Source organism: Lepisma saccharinum, chromosome 5 (genome assembly GCF_977018435.1).
Source record: "Lepisma saccharinum chromosome 5, izLepSacc3.1, whole genome shotgun sequence".
Lineage (NCBI taxonomy): Eukaryota > Metazoa > Arthropoda > Insecta > Zygentoma > Lepismatidae > Lepisma > Lepisma saccharinum.
In genome coordinates this window covers 77,562,876-77,579,241 of record NC_139233.1, presented here as the reverse complement: position 1 = coordinate 77,579,241, position 16,366 = coordinate 77,562,876, and the positions used below count along the sequence as shown (strand labels likewise).

General features: G+C 37.9%; 1 protein-coding gene across 1 annotated transcript in view; it reads left to right on the top strand.

Moving 5' to 3' along the window:
• The first annotated feature begins 732 nt into the window (after nucleotides 1-732).
• The window catches only part of LOC145988088 (peroxisomal ATPase PEX1-like), a 49,097-nt gene continuing 33,463 nt past the window's right edge, over nucleotides 733-16,366 (top strand). The window contains exons 1-3 of the mRNA XM_083122922.1: nucleotides 733-760; nucleotides 4,698-4,824; nucleotides 15,973-16,200. Of these exons, the coding sequence (XP_082979048.1) occupies nucleotides 4,723-4,824; nucleotides 15,973-16,200 (330 nt within the window). The 5' untranslated portion in view covers nucleotides 733-760; nucleotides 4,698-4,722. The remainder of the gene's footprint in view (nucleotides 761-4,697; nucleotides 4,825-15,972; nucleotides 16,201-16,366) is intronic.

Sequence of the window (16,366 nt, the reverse complement as noted above, 5' to 3'; positions counted from 1 at the left end):
ACGTAACGATTGTTTCAGCTTGGTTAAAGAACACCAGCAAAGCAGCAACCTTTTAAATCAGCTTCCTACTTCCTGAAATTTTATTGGCTAACAATTTTTAAGCTCGCCCAATGAAATCTCGTTGTGCTCCTATGAGAATATTCATGAGACTAAGATTACAGTTGCAAAGTTATTCGAAAGATTGATATTCTATATATTTTTTCTACACTTTTGAAAGTGAAACAGTAAATTTTATAATAGCATTGCGTTAAGTCATATCTTCAAATATACTCAATCACAAACGGAATTCCTTTAAAATTATCCCTAAAGTAAAATATTATGAAAAATTGTTGCTTGATAAACAGTTACCATTTTCCTGCAGACGGAATAAAAAAATAAAATAAACTCATTGCTTAATTAAAGAACATATAGGAAAAATGGATGTATTTTGAAATGTATAATAACAACATTTTATAATTTTCTGTTGTGCAGTTTTACAGATTGACTTCCATTCGTGGTGTGCAAGTAACATGAATCTTGTCCAAAAACGGAAGCGAAAAGCGAATAATTGCCCCTACCGCAAGCAGAAGAAGTGGTATACTGACATTATGATTTTCATAAACAGCCGATGATATGAAAGGAAGAATGTGAGAAAATTGAAGCAACATTTCATGTTCATTCCATATTTTTTATTTTCCGAAATATACTTGATGTTGGCATTGCGTTCGTGGGCAAATTGAGTTGTAGGAATGTTTATATTTTGTTGTGCAAGTGTCTACGAGTAGGTATTTTGAGATCGTACGTACGCTAAAATAATTGTTGATATTAAAAAGTTTTTAGCACAATGAATCTGGCATCCTAGATATAAACATGTTGTTTCTGATAATCAGCAATGAGATTGGGAGAGATGATCAAAAGTCAAGTGCAAGGACTATATTAAATTACAATTTACAGGATATACTGTTTTATAGTGTACCGTTTTCAAAATCTTTTCAAATTACAGTTTTTGACTTAAGATTTACACAGCTAGCCACCTGCTGCATGCGTCACATTAAATTTATTATTTTCGATAATCTAATCTGATTATCTTGTAAGTGCTAATGATTTTGGTGCCTTCCTTCCATAACTCAGTTGATTTTTCAAATCCTGTATACGCTTCTTCCACCTTCAATTCATGAAATATTCGACCAGATTCCGATATTATGATACATTCATTTTCTGCATGAATCCAATTCTGTGCATCTCTTAAGAACACATTTTAGGATTACTTATCATGTTTTTTGTACAGAACGACTTTTCCATCCTGCCTCCACATACTTGTCGGGGAGTAGGTTAAGCAGATAGATTTGGTGCTCATAGGATTATAATTATGCTCATAAAATGTGACGGTAACACTTCTGTATAATGGAAACGGATTTCTTACTTTTACAGAAGAAATTACTTATGCAAATGATTTTCTGTAGCGTTGTTGAAGTTCGGGAATGTATTTTTGGAACGAGTTTACAATACCGGACCACTCTCCAATTTCTATGAAATTTCGCCTACTCACTAACTGTGAACTCCTAATCACGAATCTGCATGTAATAATTGGCGGTCAAGTATGGAAATCGAGAAAAAAACGAAATAAACTATGTTTTCTTAACGTAACGTAACCCTACCATAAGAACAATAGCTCCACGGAAGATGCCATTTTCCCAACGAAGAAATCAACAGGCAAGACAAGGTATAGTTCTCTTAGCTAAAATATTAATTTTTCTTTGTATTTATGCTAATGGAACCTAACCTAACAGGCCTAACCTAACCTCGTAGGCATTCCTCGTCTGTCGTGAACAAGATTGTTGTGTGTAAAGGAAGACCATTAGCTAATTAATTGCGAAAGAAAGATGGTTCCGAATTGCTGTGTATGGACAATCACCCTGGTAAATCGCAAGGTTATTTTACAAGTTGTACACGTAAATGTACAATTTTAACAAGTGACCGCCAAATATGAACTACAGATACGTCATCAGGACACCGAAATTTGTAAGTAGGCGAAAATTTATAGAAATTGGAGAGTGGTCCGGTATTGTAAACTCATGCCGTATTTTTTATCCTTTTGAACGCCAATTCATGTTTTGTTATGGGAAAATATGTCTCCGACACTGAATTGCTGTTGCTGCCATTTGCTTTCTGCACATAAACACGATGTTCCGTGTCTTGGATGACGTAACCCCCAATAAGTGTTTCAAACCACGCTGTGTTTTCGCAAGAATATCATACTTAAATGTAGGAAATTTTGGTAACTATGTTTGCCTAACCTAACCTAACCTTATCGTGAATGGTTCTTGGCAAGTTTGAATTTTTAGATTTACAAGGTTGGAAACACTGCACACACACTGGAAATTGACAGGAATTTTTTTTAACTGTTTGCCTAACCTAACCTAACCTTACCGTGAATGGTTCGTGGCAAGTAGGAAGTTTTACATTCTCAAGGTTGGAAACACTGCATAGAGTCTGGAAATCGACAAAACAGAATCACGATGCACGAAGAACCAGTACGCTCTCACCATATTGTGTTTACAGAACCGAAAAAAATAAAGAACAGTAAGTACTCGTAAAGTAAAGAAATACACATAATTATCGTTACAAATTCATTATTACACCTACAGAAATGTTCCGCAATGCTCAATAGTACGTTATCAATGTAAAAAAGTACGAGAGAAGTGATTTCTACGTGTTTCCACTAAACGGAAGTGGTACCAAAACAAAATTGTTTCCAACTCATCAACACTGAAAAAAGAGGGGGGAAATATGTTAGGCAGCCAGGTTCTTTTTGCTTCCACTCTTACTTTCTGGACAGTGTCGGCAAGATTCGGTTTATCTCACACTCCCCCACACCCTAAGAAATATTTAACCTGTTGCACTGCCTCCATATTCAGTTATAAAGGACGAATGTCTGGTAGCCAGTAGCGGTGATTGGATGCCAAAACTGGGCAGTGGATAAGGGCAATTTACTTTCTCTTGGTAGACAAGGCTTAGCATTAAGAGGCCATAGTGCAGAGGCAAAAGTGAAGAAAAATAGTGAGGCCAACTGCCTATCCCTCTCCTAATTGCTGCCACTGCTGATAGCCTTGCATCAATGGTTATAAAACTAAAATTACCCAATATAGTAGAGTGCAGATTTCTGGAGCCTGCCTCTCCACGCAACAAATACATTCATTAATGCCAGGACAAAATTAAAAAATTTTACAAATTTGAAAAACCTTCGATGTTATTTTTGTTGGTTTTTATAGGTTCATATTTAAATATTTCATAGTTTGAAAGGGGGGCCATGACCTTCCCATGGGTACGAGCATGTAGTGTGTATGTGTGTATGTGTAAATTAAAAGAGATTATTAGCTAATGATGGTATGTATTAGTGACATAAGTAAACATACATATTTTGCTTCATGTAGTGCAGGGTATGAAATTTCAAGTTTGAAGTCAGTCGCCAGACTAAAATCTTTGGTCGCCACTATTTTATATTGATAAATAATGAAAATATGAGCAATTAATAAAAAGTTAGGAATTAATGGTTGTGTAGCGCTGTCGTTCTGCACTGAAGTACCACTTATCAATCTCAGCTGCTGGGTCAAACTCTGACAGGGAGGATGGGGGGGGGGGGGTCCGTTTACGAAAACTCTGAGCAAATCATCCAGTGTCTGTCTTCGGAGAGTTCCTGTTAGTAGTCTTGAGTATGTTGTGACAGCTGAAACCTCCCTCACATGAGGCTGTGCTCATTGGTAGAACAGCACAAAATGTCAAAATCTGGAGCAAATTGGGGAATCTTGCTGAACACTCCTCACTGTGAATCTTCTCCAGTGTCTGATTCAAAGTCAGAAGAAAACAAAAGTTTGTATTCTGTCCACTCTGCTGACAGAACATCCATTTTCTCATTATAAAGGCTCGGGTTCAAGTATATGTAGTGCTTCTTTATTTCTTCTATCCCAAACTGAAGAATATTTTCTTTGGGAGGCCAACCCAAGATGTCGAAAAACATGCAGAGATGCAATCGCATCTGTTAACATAGACGGCAATGATTCTGTGATGTACACCTTCACATTGATAATTAAGTTTCCTCTAACAGTCTGAAACTCTTGCACATCCCTGATCTTCCCTGAAATGGATACATGGTCCAAGAAATCTTGTTCGTTTGGTCCAACATTACATTCCAGGTCAGCCAAAACTAAAATTATTTTCAAAATTCAATTCTTATTTTCAGAGATGAAATCAAAAGATTCTTATTTTGTAGTGCCACGCTTAAAGTTTTCAATTGCCCTGCTTCAAACTTTTCAGCAAATCCTTAGCTTTAGCGCCGCCATCATTGTCTCTTCTATGGGCCACCTGTTCAAGATGGGTCACAACAGCTTTCCATGATTGCAAGAGAGCTCTTATTGCACGTTCTTTGCTGGCTAACCACCTAATAGTGTGGATATCACTCAGTTTTAGAATTTCTTCTATAACTTCTGCCGTTTCTCTCAAGAGGTGAAGTCTTGAAGCGTGTTTGACGCACATTTGAAACAACGAAATTTTAGTCACCAGCCCAAAACTTTTGGTCGCCAATGGCGACCTGGCGACCGGAAATTTCGCGCCCTGATGTAGTGTGAGAGAGTGACTTTTATTGAAAGCAAGACAGAGATTTTATGAATATTCTTCTCTCATAACTAGTTTTAAAACTCTCTATTTGATTTTGATTGCAGCTTTAATGGCTGGTGTTTAGGAAAGATGAGAAGTCAAGAGTTTTTAGTGAAGTACAATTCTGCAAAAAACTGCTTCATCTACTTACCAGATACATGGCTTAAAAAGTTACAAGGAATCGGCAATCAGGTAATTATTTTTTATTGCATACTTTATTATTCAGTCAGATCATTCCTTTCTTTTTAATTTTTTTTGCCTATGTTTTATGTCTACAAGTAATAGCCTATATAACAATTTCACAGTTCTTGTCAGTCAGTTTGTCCCTCACATTCAGTCATGTTCAGTTTCATTGCTGATACATATCCTTAAATTAATAGATCTATATGGTACCTGCTTTTATTGAAGAGAATTAATACAAAATTAACCCTTATGTATTGGGGATGTTCTGAAATTCTTTGAGACTTTTATGTATCTCACTATGTGTTAATGTAGTCTGCACTTTAATCAAGTTTTTGGTTATCTCTTATGCTGTATACCACAATTTCTAATAGTCATCAGTTTCTATTATTCTATTAGAGATGGGACAGATTAATTGGTACTCTAACATTATCAGCCAATATCGGTTCATCGATGACCATAAAAATTCATTCTGAGAAAGATTTTGAAAAGATGCGGCTACCTGGCACGCTGGCTGCTGCAACACTGATGATTTTACCGATCCGATATATCTATAAATATCTTATAACTTACTGCAAAATTATACCATTTTATTATAATTTTTATGAATAATCCCCATGTCATACTATAAAAGAAAGTAAATGTCTAAATATGGAATTTCTCTTGCGCTGCAATCACCTCGAAACACACACATATTAACTAGGTCAATGAACTATTCAGGTCTTCAAGGAACATTTAGAATTTTATATCAGATTGGTAGAATATCGGTATCGGGAAATTTTTTATCGGTATCAGCCAAAATTTCAATTGTCCCATCCCTAATATATACAGGGTGTTTCTAAAGGTCGTTTACAACGCTTGGGAGGTGATTCCTCACACGAAAACAAGCAAAAAGTCTAAGTTCCATTTTTACGACTGAGGCTTCGTTTCCGAGATAGGAGCCTCGCAAAAGGTGACAAAGTGAACGTCACACCTAACTGGGACGAATACTATCACAGATAGAGAGGCGGTTCCAAGGGAATCATAAAGGAATCGTATGTGCTCAGTCCGGAAGTCACTATGAAAAGTTCACTGCACGCATGCGCAATGGAGTCCTCAAAGGAATTGGGGATTTCCAGCAACAACAATGCATGGAAAAGGTATGTAACGCAGCAAGAAGGACCGTGACAATGAGAAATGCGTTCAAGACAACACATCCCGACCTCAAACATCAAAACATGACCACCGAACACAAAATCCGAAAAGTTGAGCACGGTTGCATACCCCAGTTACACGCGAGGAATGAACGAATCATGTCATGTGGCATACGAGAGACAGGAGGAGGGAAAGAAAAACACAATATCAGATGATTGCGACAACGTGTATTTTTACAAGCGACAACTGCGTAATATCCCCCCCACACACACACACAACAAACAACAAATGCTACAATATCTTACGCACAGACAGTCCGTGTCACTGTACACCAACTGAAGATGTCACTTTCACCACACAAAGGGGGTGGGGAGCAATACCAAAAGTGTTCTCACTGGTATTTGCCGAGGGCAATAATCACAGACGGTTTTCAAAATGTCTGCCGTTTACTTCTACGCAGAGATGACAGCGACGAATCAAGGATTGTCGAGTAGGAGCAAACAAGCCAGGTGTATCTGCTACCGTCGCGGCGGCGACGTTGATGCGAGCAACGAGGTCCTCAGCTGATGTGACAGGTGTGTCGTATACGAGGGTTTTCATTTCTCCCCAGAAGAAAAAATCGAGAGGGTTGAGATCTGGCGACCTCGGTGGCCAAGGCACAGGCTCATCCCTACCAATGAACCTATTGCGAAACACGTTATGCAGGAAATGTCGTACATTACGATCGAAATGAGCTGGTGCACCATCGTGTTGGTACCACATTTCTTGCCGCAGTGCCAAAGGTACGGTCTCCAACAGTTCAGGCAGAACCTCACTAAGAAATGCATGATACGTGCGACCATTCAGGCGAACAGGGAGAATGTATGGTCCAATTAAATGATCATGTACTATCCCGCACCACACATTCACTGAAAACCTGTGCTGGTGATGGGCCACAAAAAGTGCATGTGGGTTGTCAAAGTCCCATACATGACTGTTTCTACTATTGAAGACATCCATCCTGGTGAAAATGGCTTCATCTGTCCACAATACGTTTGCCCCGAAGTGAGGGTTTGTGTCCAGCTGATGCAACAACCATTGGCAAAACTCCATACGAGGGCGAAAGTCACGAGGTAACAGTTCTTGTACTTTCTGCAGTTTAAAAGGGTGCATTCCTTCATCTGACAACACTCGCCAAACATTCACATGAGACGTGTTTCGTGCCCGAGCGAGCACTCGCGTACTGGTGCCAGGATGTTCTGCGACCGCTGTTAACACATCTTCTGCAAACTGATGTGTGCGTACACTTCGGGGTCTTCCAACTTCTTGTCGCGGTGGTAACACTGACCCTGTTTCACGCAGTCGACTGTCCACTACCTGAAAGAAGGTGTGAGACGGTAAACGTCTATGTGGAAAGCGTTCTCCATAAAGACGCCTTGCCTCACGGCTATTACCACGTGCCTCCCCATACATGAGATGCATGTCTGCTAGCTGCTGGTCGTATACGCAGCCATCTGTGTAATAGGGAGCTGGAACTGCAAAGTATTGTTTTTGTTTAACACTGGCACACTGCACAAATTGGCCGTATCACCGTACGAATACCACAGACCAATTGTTGCGATACTTGACTTGCCCACTCCACCACGTCAACTTCTTTCAATGCAACATACTAGTACTCTTCAATGCGTATGACAACCTAGAGCGAACTGCTGATCATATCCCAGCACCTGCAACACGATTGGGACGACTGCCGGAGAGAACCAACCCTTCGAGCTCCTCTCGCGGGAACAGCAGTCATGAAGGTCAAACGTAGACTACGAGAGCCAGACTTGCCTGTGCAGCGCTTCCAAAACTGGTCTCTTTTACGTCACAATGATCGCGTGCGAACACTTTTGGTATTGCTCCCCACCCCCTTTGTGTGGTGAAAGTGACATCTTCAGTTGGTGTACAGTGACACGGACTGTCTGTGCGTAAGATATTGTAGCATTTGTTGTTTGTTGTGTGTGTGGGGGGGGGGGATATTACGTAGTTGTCGCGTGTAAAAATACACGTTGTCGCAATCATCTGATATTGTGTTTTTCTTTCCCTCCTCCTGTCTCTCGTATGCCACATGACATGATTCGTTCATTCCTCGCGTGTAACTGGGGTATGCAACCGTGCTCAACTTTTCGGATTTTGTGTTCGGTGGTCATGTTTTGATGTTTGAGGTCGGGATGTGTTGTCTTGAACGCATTTCTCATTGTCACGGTCCTTCTTGCTGCGTTACATACCTTTTCCATGCATTGTTGTTGCTGGAAATCCCCAATTCCTTTGAGGACTCCATTGCGCATGCGTGCAGTGAACTTTTCATAGTGACTTCCGGACTGAGCACATACGATTCCTTTATGATTCCCTTGGAACCGCCTCTCTATCTGTGATAGTATTCGTCCCAGTTAGGTGTGACGTTCACTTTGTCACCTTTTGCGAGGCTCCTATCTCGGAAACGAAGCCTCAGTCGTAAAAATGGAACTTAGACTTTTTGCTTGTTTTCGTGTGAGGAATCACCTCCCAAGCGTTGTAAACGACCTTTAGAAACACCCTGTATATGATATTGGCTGTGTGCTGAAGGAGTGTTGTGGACCAGGATGTTTTGGAGTTTGGGGATGAGGCTTTGAAAACAACTCTGGTGGTTGTGTCAGGAGATGTTTCTTGTTTTTGGATCACTGTGGAGAATGGGGAGTAGGGAGCGTAGCATGTGCCTGGTTTCATTGAGGTGGGGGTGATATTGGGTGATGAGTACAGGTGGTTAGTAAGTGTGTTTGAGGGTGCTCATGGTATTTGTTTAGGGACCAGTGTCACCAGTGTCATTCTTACATTCTTACCCTTTCACTGCTGAATATATTTTCCTGTGACAAGACACTCTTTGCTGAATGGGGTAGGAGAAACAAAGAAAATACCCACAACACACTTGATACATCTGCTTATGTTAATGTGTTACAGTAGGAATAAATGCAAATTCAGGGGTCCTTGGTTTTGATCTCTGGTGGAGGCATATGGCACAGTTGTTTCGATTTCACTCTAAACTGTAGGTACAGTCCTGATTAGCCTGTTTGAACATGTAATGGATTTAAAACAAACTGAGCCTAACTTTGTAGTGGAGTTGTTAGCACAGTCTGCTACAATGCCAGGGGTCGTGGGTTCGAATCCCAAATTGGGCATGGGTGTTCTTTGTTATTGTCCCTCCATCAATTTTATCATATTATTCCTCATCCTCATCTTTGCAATAGCTAAAATTGGCACAAAGTTGTAGTAAAATAAACCAAATCATTAAAACAAACTAAACATAATTTTGCTCAGACTGTCTAGACTAAAACACAATTGTGTAAATTGTCCACTTTATTTGTAATAACTAAAATGCATATTTCAAACGATGCCAAGCATCTTTTAGCAGCAGCTCCGGCAAGCACACACAGTTGGGTATGAAACCAGTGTATTTGCATCCAATGTTTGTCCTTTCGATCACCTTCCCAGTGTCTTCCTCATCCTTCATCGTGTTGCACAACTCGGGCATTGGTCAGGAGCTGAGTAGCTGATTGTCACAGAAGGACTGTTGCATTGCCCAAAGGAAGTTGACACTGACCTAGTGTCCCCAGCATGTGGAGTTGAGATGGTAATCAGGAATTCAAAAATAGTAATTCCTCTCATTGTTCATGGTCAGCACTGTAGCTATCATCAGTAGAATCCATAGCTATAATTCTATGGTGCAACAAGGCTGCAGAACATATGTAAGTGATTTCCTGATGTGGCAGTTTTCACACTTCCGAAAATGAATCACACCTAATTCATGTTAACTGTTAACTAACTAACCTAACTAACTCTCTAGCCTTCTTAAACCCAAAGGTTCATGGCTGCAGCAACACAGGCCTTCCATCTTTCCCTATCTTGAGCAAGATCTATATACTCTTTTCCATCCCTACCGATTTCCCTTAGGTCCATCTCAACGTTGTCCCTCCATCTTCGTCTTGGCCTTCCTACAGGTCTCTTACCATCAGGTTTCCCAACAAGAATCCTGTAAACTCCTCTTTCCTCTCCCATTCATGCCACATGGCCTACCCACTTAAGTCTTCTTGATTTAATTATTCTAATAATATCTGGACATAAATACAAATTATGTAGTTCTAAATTATGTAACATTCTCCACTCACCTGTCTCCTCATCCCTTTTAGGTCCAAATATTTTCCTAAAGATCTCATTTTCAAATACTCTCAATTTATGTTCCTCTTTCAATGTAAGGGACAAAGTTTCACACCCATGTAATACTACAGGCAAAATTACTGTTTTGTATATTTTAACTTTTAGTTTCTTAGATATTAAACGAGAAGACAAAAGTTTATGAAGAGAGAAGTAACATGCATTTCCTGAATTAAGCCTACTTTTTATTTCCTCTTTAATATAATTTTCATTTGTTAATATTACTCCTAAGTATTTGAATTTGGAAACTGGTTCAAACGAGTTGTTATCAATAATTAGATTTTGATTATTACCTAACACTTGGTTTCGGCCTGTAAGCATATACAGTAGAGCGTCGATTATCCGAAGTAATTGGGGGACATGGGTGTTCGGAAAACTGGTTTGTTCGGATAATCGAACTGTACATGTTTATTTGCCAAAAAGAAGTACCGTACAGTAAATTTATTCATAAAAACAGGCATCTCTTTAAGTATGTATTACAAAGTAACATACAAAGGCAACTTTAGTAGGAATATATAGTATGTGGTACAGTTTATTAAACAAAAATATGTACATATTACATACGCATTTTGCATGAACAATACACACAGTACACAAAATTAACGTTTAAAAATCCTTTATTTTGGTCTGTCTAAGCAAGCCTACACGCTTACGAGCAGCTAAGTCACGTACTTTTTTCATTACAGATATCTGAAAGTGAGCGAGTACACAGTTCGGTTAAGCGGTCGTTCGGTTGACCGACGTTCGGATAATCGACGCTCTACTGTATTTAGTTTTCTGTTTGTTAACATCCAAACCTATCTCTTTAGCAGTTTTGAAAAATATTTTAGCATTATTCTTAATTGTATTCACATCATCCCCCAGTAAGTCTACATCATCTGCATATGCTAACAACTGAGTCACACCATTTAATTTTAGTCCTTCTTTAGTTTCTTTTACCTTCCTAACAGCATATTCTAAGGCAAAATTAAAGAGCAATGGAGATAATGCATCTCCTTGTTTTAACCCATCATGAATTGTAAATTTGTCAGACATATTAATACCCACACGAATTTTACTTTCTGTTTCACTGGTGCATATTTTTATCATACTAACAAGCTTCAAGTGTCTGTCTGATGTGAAAAATCTGATCTGTAGTGGATCTGTTTTGTTAAAAGAATGTTAGATAATATTTTATATGTTGTTCATTTTATCACCTTTTTTAAACACAGGAACAATTATGGATTCTTTCCACTGTTGAAGGGATTTCTTCTTTATCCATATTAAACAAATTAATTTATGAATTTGACATATTAATGAATTTCCACCATATTTAATTAACTCAGCTGGTATTAAATCAATGCCAGGTGCTTTGTTATTCTTTAGCCTTTTAATAGCATCTTTAACCTCAGTCAAGTTAGGTTCTGGAACTAAAGGTTCTGCTGTTTGTACTTCATTCACTTCTGATTTATCTCCTACATGGACATTTAAAAGGTCATTAAAGTAGTTCTTCCTAGAATATCGTTTGGGTCAGCTAGAAAATCACTGTCTTTATCTTTTATCAAGTTTACTTTAGGTTGTCACTTTTCTAAATTCATTTACACCTTTATATAAATCTCTGATATTTTTGATTTTGCTGTTTGTTTCAATTTCGTTAATTTTGCATTTCAATTAATCTCTTTTTTTTACTTCTAAACGTGCGGTTAACTTCTCGCTTTATTCTATTATAATTGCTTAGATTTTATATCATCAGAGTTATTTAACCACCTAAGTCTAGCCTGATTCCTTATTTCTATTAGATTATGACATTCATTATCAAACAATGGCTTACTTTTTCTCGGTTTATGGTATCCTATACTTTCTTTAGCTGCTGATTCTATTGCATTACGTATGTGCTCCCAATTCTTATTTACGTCTGTTTCATTTATATTTTCATCATCATTTAAATCCTGCAAAACATCAAATCTATTTGACAGTTTAATTTGGTAATCTTTCTTAATTCTTTCATCAGTAAACTTTCCTGTATCAAATTTTAGAACTTTTAGATTTTGTTGCTTATGATTTATCACTGAGAGTCTTTCTCTTAATTTAGCAATTACTAAATAATGGTCACTGGCACAGTCAGCACCTCTATGTGTACGAACGTCAATTATACTAGTATGCCTTCTCTTATCAATGCGAATATGATCTATCTGATTATGAGTTTTACCATCTGGAGAAGACCAGGTATATTTATGAATATCTTTATGTTTAAAAGTGGTACTTTTCACAATTAAATTCTTTGAGGTTGCAAAAGTAATCAATTTTATACCATTATCATTACTTAATTCATGAAGACTTTCTTTACCAATCGTGGGTTTAAATGTCTCTTCTTTGCCAATCTGTGCATTACAGTCACCTAACAGAATTTTCATATCATAATGAGAAAATTTATCAAAGACCTGTTCTAACTCTGTATAAAAATCATCTTTATATTTAGTATTATCATCTTATCTTCCGTTGGTGCATGTATGTTTTTTAAAATAATTTTACACCACCTACCCTGTAAAACTACATATGATATCCTATCATTAATAAATTCTGCTGTTTTAAGAGCCGAGGTAATTCTATTATTTATGAAAAAGCCTGTTCCAAAATTATGATTTTCAGTACCACCATAGAAAAAAGTATAATTTTTAGTTTTACAATTCCCTTCTCCTGGCCACCTAACTTCCTGGACAGCTACTACATCTAATTTATACTTCACTATCTCATTAACTGTACACTGAAATGCCCCAGGCCGGTAAAGGCTCAGAACATTCCAGGTGCCTAATTTAATATCCTTATTCCTAATGTAGATCTTATCCTTAGTCCAGGGACCTCCCAAAGTAGTCCCCACCCGGATATCCGAATGGGGGAATATTTTACCTTGGGAACATCCATGGCCTTATATTGCTGTTTCTTGACATTTTTTTTACAGTGCAGAGTTGTCAGCTCTACTCCTAACCCCCAATATGAATGGAGGAACTAATACACAAGACAAACACAAACACATTAGACAGCACAACTACTACACAAGACACACACAAATACATCACAACTATAACACAATATAAACATAAACACATCACAACTATAACACAATATAAACACAAACGCATAACAACTACTACACAATATAAACACAAATAAACTACACACCACAACTACTACACAAGACAAACACAAACAAATTAGACAGCACAACTACTTCGCAAGACAAAACAAACATACTAGACAGCACAACTACAACACAAGACAATCCCAACCACACTAAACAGCACAACTACTACACAAGACAAACCCACATACAAGCACACCACAACTACTACACAAGACAAACCCACATACAAGCACACCACAAATGTGCATAAAAACAAATATCATGGGGTCCTCTAGCACGTCTTTTGTTTTGTTGTCTGTTGTTTGTTGTTACCTTCAGGCGTCTCTGTTGTTGCCTAGTGTCCTTGAGAAACTTCATATACGGCTCGGCGGGAGATTGACAAAGTATCGCATGTTGTTCTTATTGTGATTGTTTGCCTGATTGTTGCTGCATTGTTTGCTTTTATAGTGTTGTGAAGTTTACGGACACATAAGCAGTTTAAGTAGTGCTGTGGATTGTGATTGATTTGAGGAATGATGAGTTTGAAAGACACTTCACCTCGGAAGCAAGGACAAATTTTTAAGCTCTACACAAGGAAGGGGTGAGTCAACGAGAAATTGGTAGAAAAGTTAACATGAACCAGTCAACAGTATCAAGAGTCATTAAGAAACAACAACAGTTCGGAAAATGTTCCTTGAGAAACAGGTGTGGAAGGAAGAAGAAAACATCTGCGAGGGTTGATCGTAAACTGAAGTCATTAGCGTTGCAGAAAAGAAGCATAAGTTCACGTCAACTGGCTGCACAAATTGAACTGGAGACAGGTATTAAGGTAAGCTATTCAACAGTAGTGTCTAGACTGAAGTATTTTGGATTTCACAAGAAGAAGCTGCGCCTGACAAAGAAACATAAGAATACAAGGAAAACATTTATGCAAAGGTACGGAGATTGGACAGAGGAGGACTGGGATTGTGTGATTTTTTCGGACGAAAAGAAGTTTAGTCTTGTTGGAAACTATGCTGGAGTGAAGCTTTGGATGCGTAGTGGGGAGGAACTAACTGATGAATGTGTATCTGAGACACAGAAGTTCTCCGCAAGTGTTATGATTGAAATTTGTACTGGGTCTGTTAACAGCGAAAAGTACATAGACATTCTTGATCATAAATTAATTCCCACAGCTAGGAATTATTTTTCAGGTGCAAATTTGAACAAATTTTATTTTCAGGATCACACACTACCCTGAATTTTAAAAATAACACAGTGGTTAAAAGTCCAAATCAAAGTATGATTAATAATCAATGTCTATAGAGATTTTGAAGGAATTGTTTCGTGCAGGGTAGTCAGAATTGTTATAATTGTGACATTTTCCGTTGAGGAAGCAGATCCCGAAAAATTAAGAAAACCAATAATACATTTCTTCTACATGGTACGTTATAATGAAAAAAAATGAGCACTCTACCTGATACTGTGTTCATAACGTCTCTAAGGAGAAAGATGAATGTCCTGACGCAGTTGTTCATTTTTTAAAAAAAAATTCAGTTGGTCTGTTGTCAAACGTATGCAATAGAGGATCGCGGATACACTTTCAAGACTTGCACACGTTGCAATATTCACAAATACACTTTGGCACCACGTAGTTCTTTCCGTAGTAAATAGTAAACAATGCCAACACTAAAGGTTTTGAAGCAAACAAATAGAAATTCACCCGCCAGAAAAACAGTAACTTTTCACCTCGCAAAGCGCTTGAAAAGAGTGTGACCGCGGTCAGCGAGTTTTACCAACTCTATTTGGCTGATGTATCCATGGACATGTTAGCTGTCTTAATAGACCAAACGCTCGGAAACGTTTGCCAATAACTAATTGGCAAGTTACAGAATACAGAAAAAATATGAAGTGAAATATCTAAAATATAACAGTTATTCTGATGCTCAAAAAAATACTTTTGACACCAATGTTGTTGAGAAACCCATCTCATTGGGTCTGGTAATGCAAGCAAATGTGTGTAACATACCTGTTATAAAAACAATACTTATATATATAAAAAAAATTCATAATCCCTTAGGGTTACAAGTACAAGAACTATAACACATACAGGAAAAAGTTGCATATTAGTACATAAAGAATCTCTCCAAGTTTGATATGTACGTTACAGGTGCTCTATATATGCACCCCTGTTGATGCAACAGACATCAATCCTGAAATTAATTTTCTGCCACATACATCCCTACATTTCACAATGGGAGCAGCCAGTCTCCTTGAACTTGTTGTACTACGCATAAATTGTTCAGTTCAATATTTCATACGTGACAACCTACTCACATTTAGCGACTTGTGAGATGCAGAACACTTTGTGTTCACCATGTTTGCGTTAACTGCATTACACTGTCACCTAGAGGATAAATTCACAGTTACGTGATGAGGCCTTCTTTACGTACTGATATGCAGCTTTTTGCTGTATGTGTTGCAGTTCGTGTACTATAAACATTTGAAACCCCGGAGGGAATTATTAATCACCCTGCATTATGTAGTGAAGAATAATGTGTTTTCCAGAGTTTATTGTGTCAAATTATCTGTCAACTGATGTATTATTTTAGGGCAAGCACTGATCAGTATACTCTTCATGTAATAACTTGGTCACTGATGAAGAACATTTGGCAAGATGAACTTCAAGTTTCTTCAGATCTATTTATCGAAACATTTCTGTGTATTTTATTTTGCAGATTGCTGTGTTGCAAGTGCAATATGAAGGAAGTAAACTTGCATATTTTTCTTGGAGCCATGAGCCATTGGCGAGAGTGGGCAACAACATTATTCAAATCAATGCAACATATGCTCAGGCTTTAGGATTAAAAGAAAATTCTGCTGTTCTTTTGTCAACTGTTACCCATGTTCCCTCTGTAAAGCGTATCCAAATTTATCCTCTGACATCTAGTGATTGGGAAATATTGGTATGTATATTTATTTTTGACAACCTGATGCAATACACAAATAGTGAAAATAGTGTTTGAGTATTAAATATTAGGCTTGCCTTCTCAGTACCGTGTTAAAACCTGTTTAAATCTTCAGAGTTAGAAATTGGACAGTTGCATTCAATGTATAAGTTGTTCCGCAACA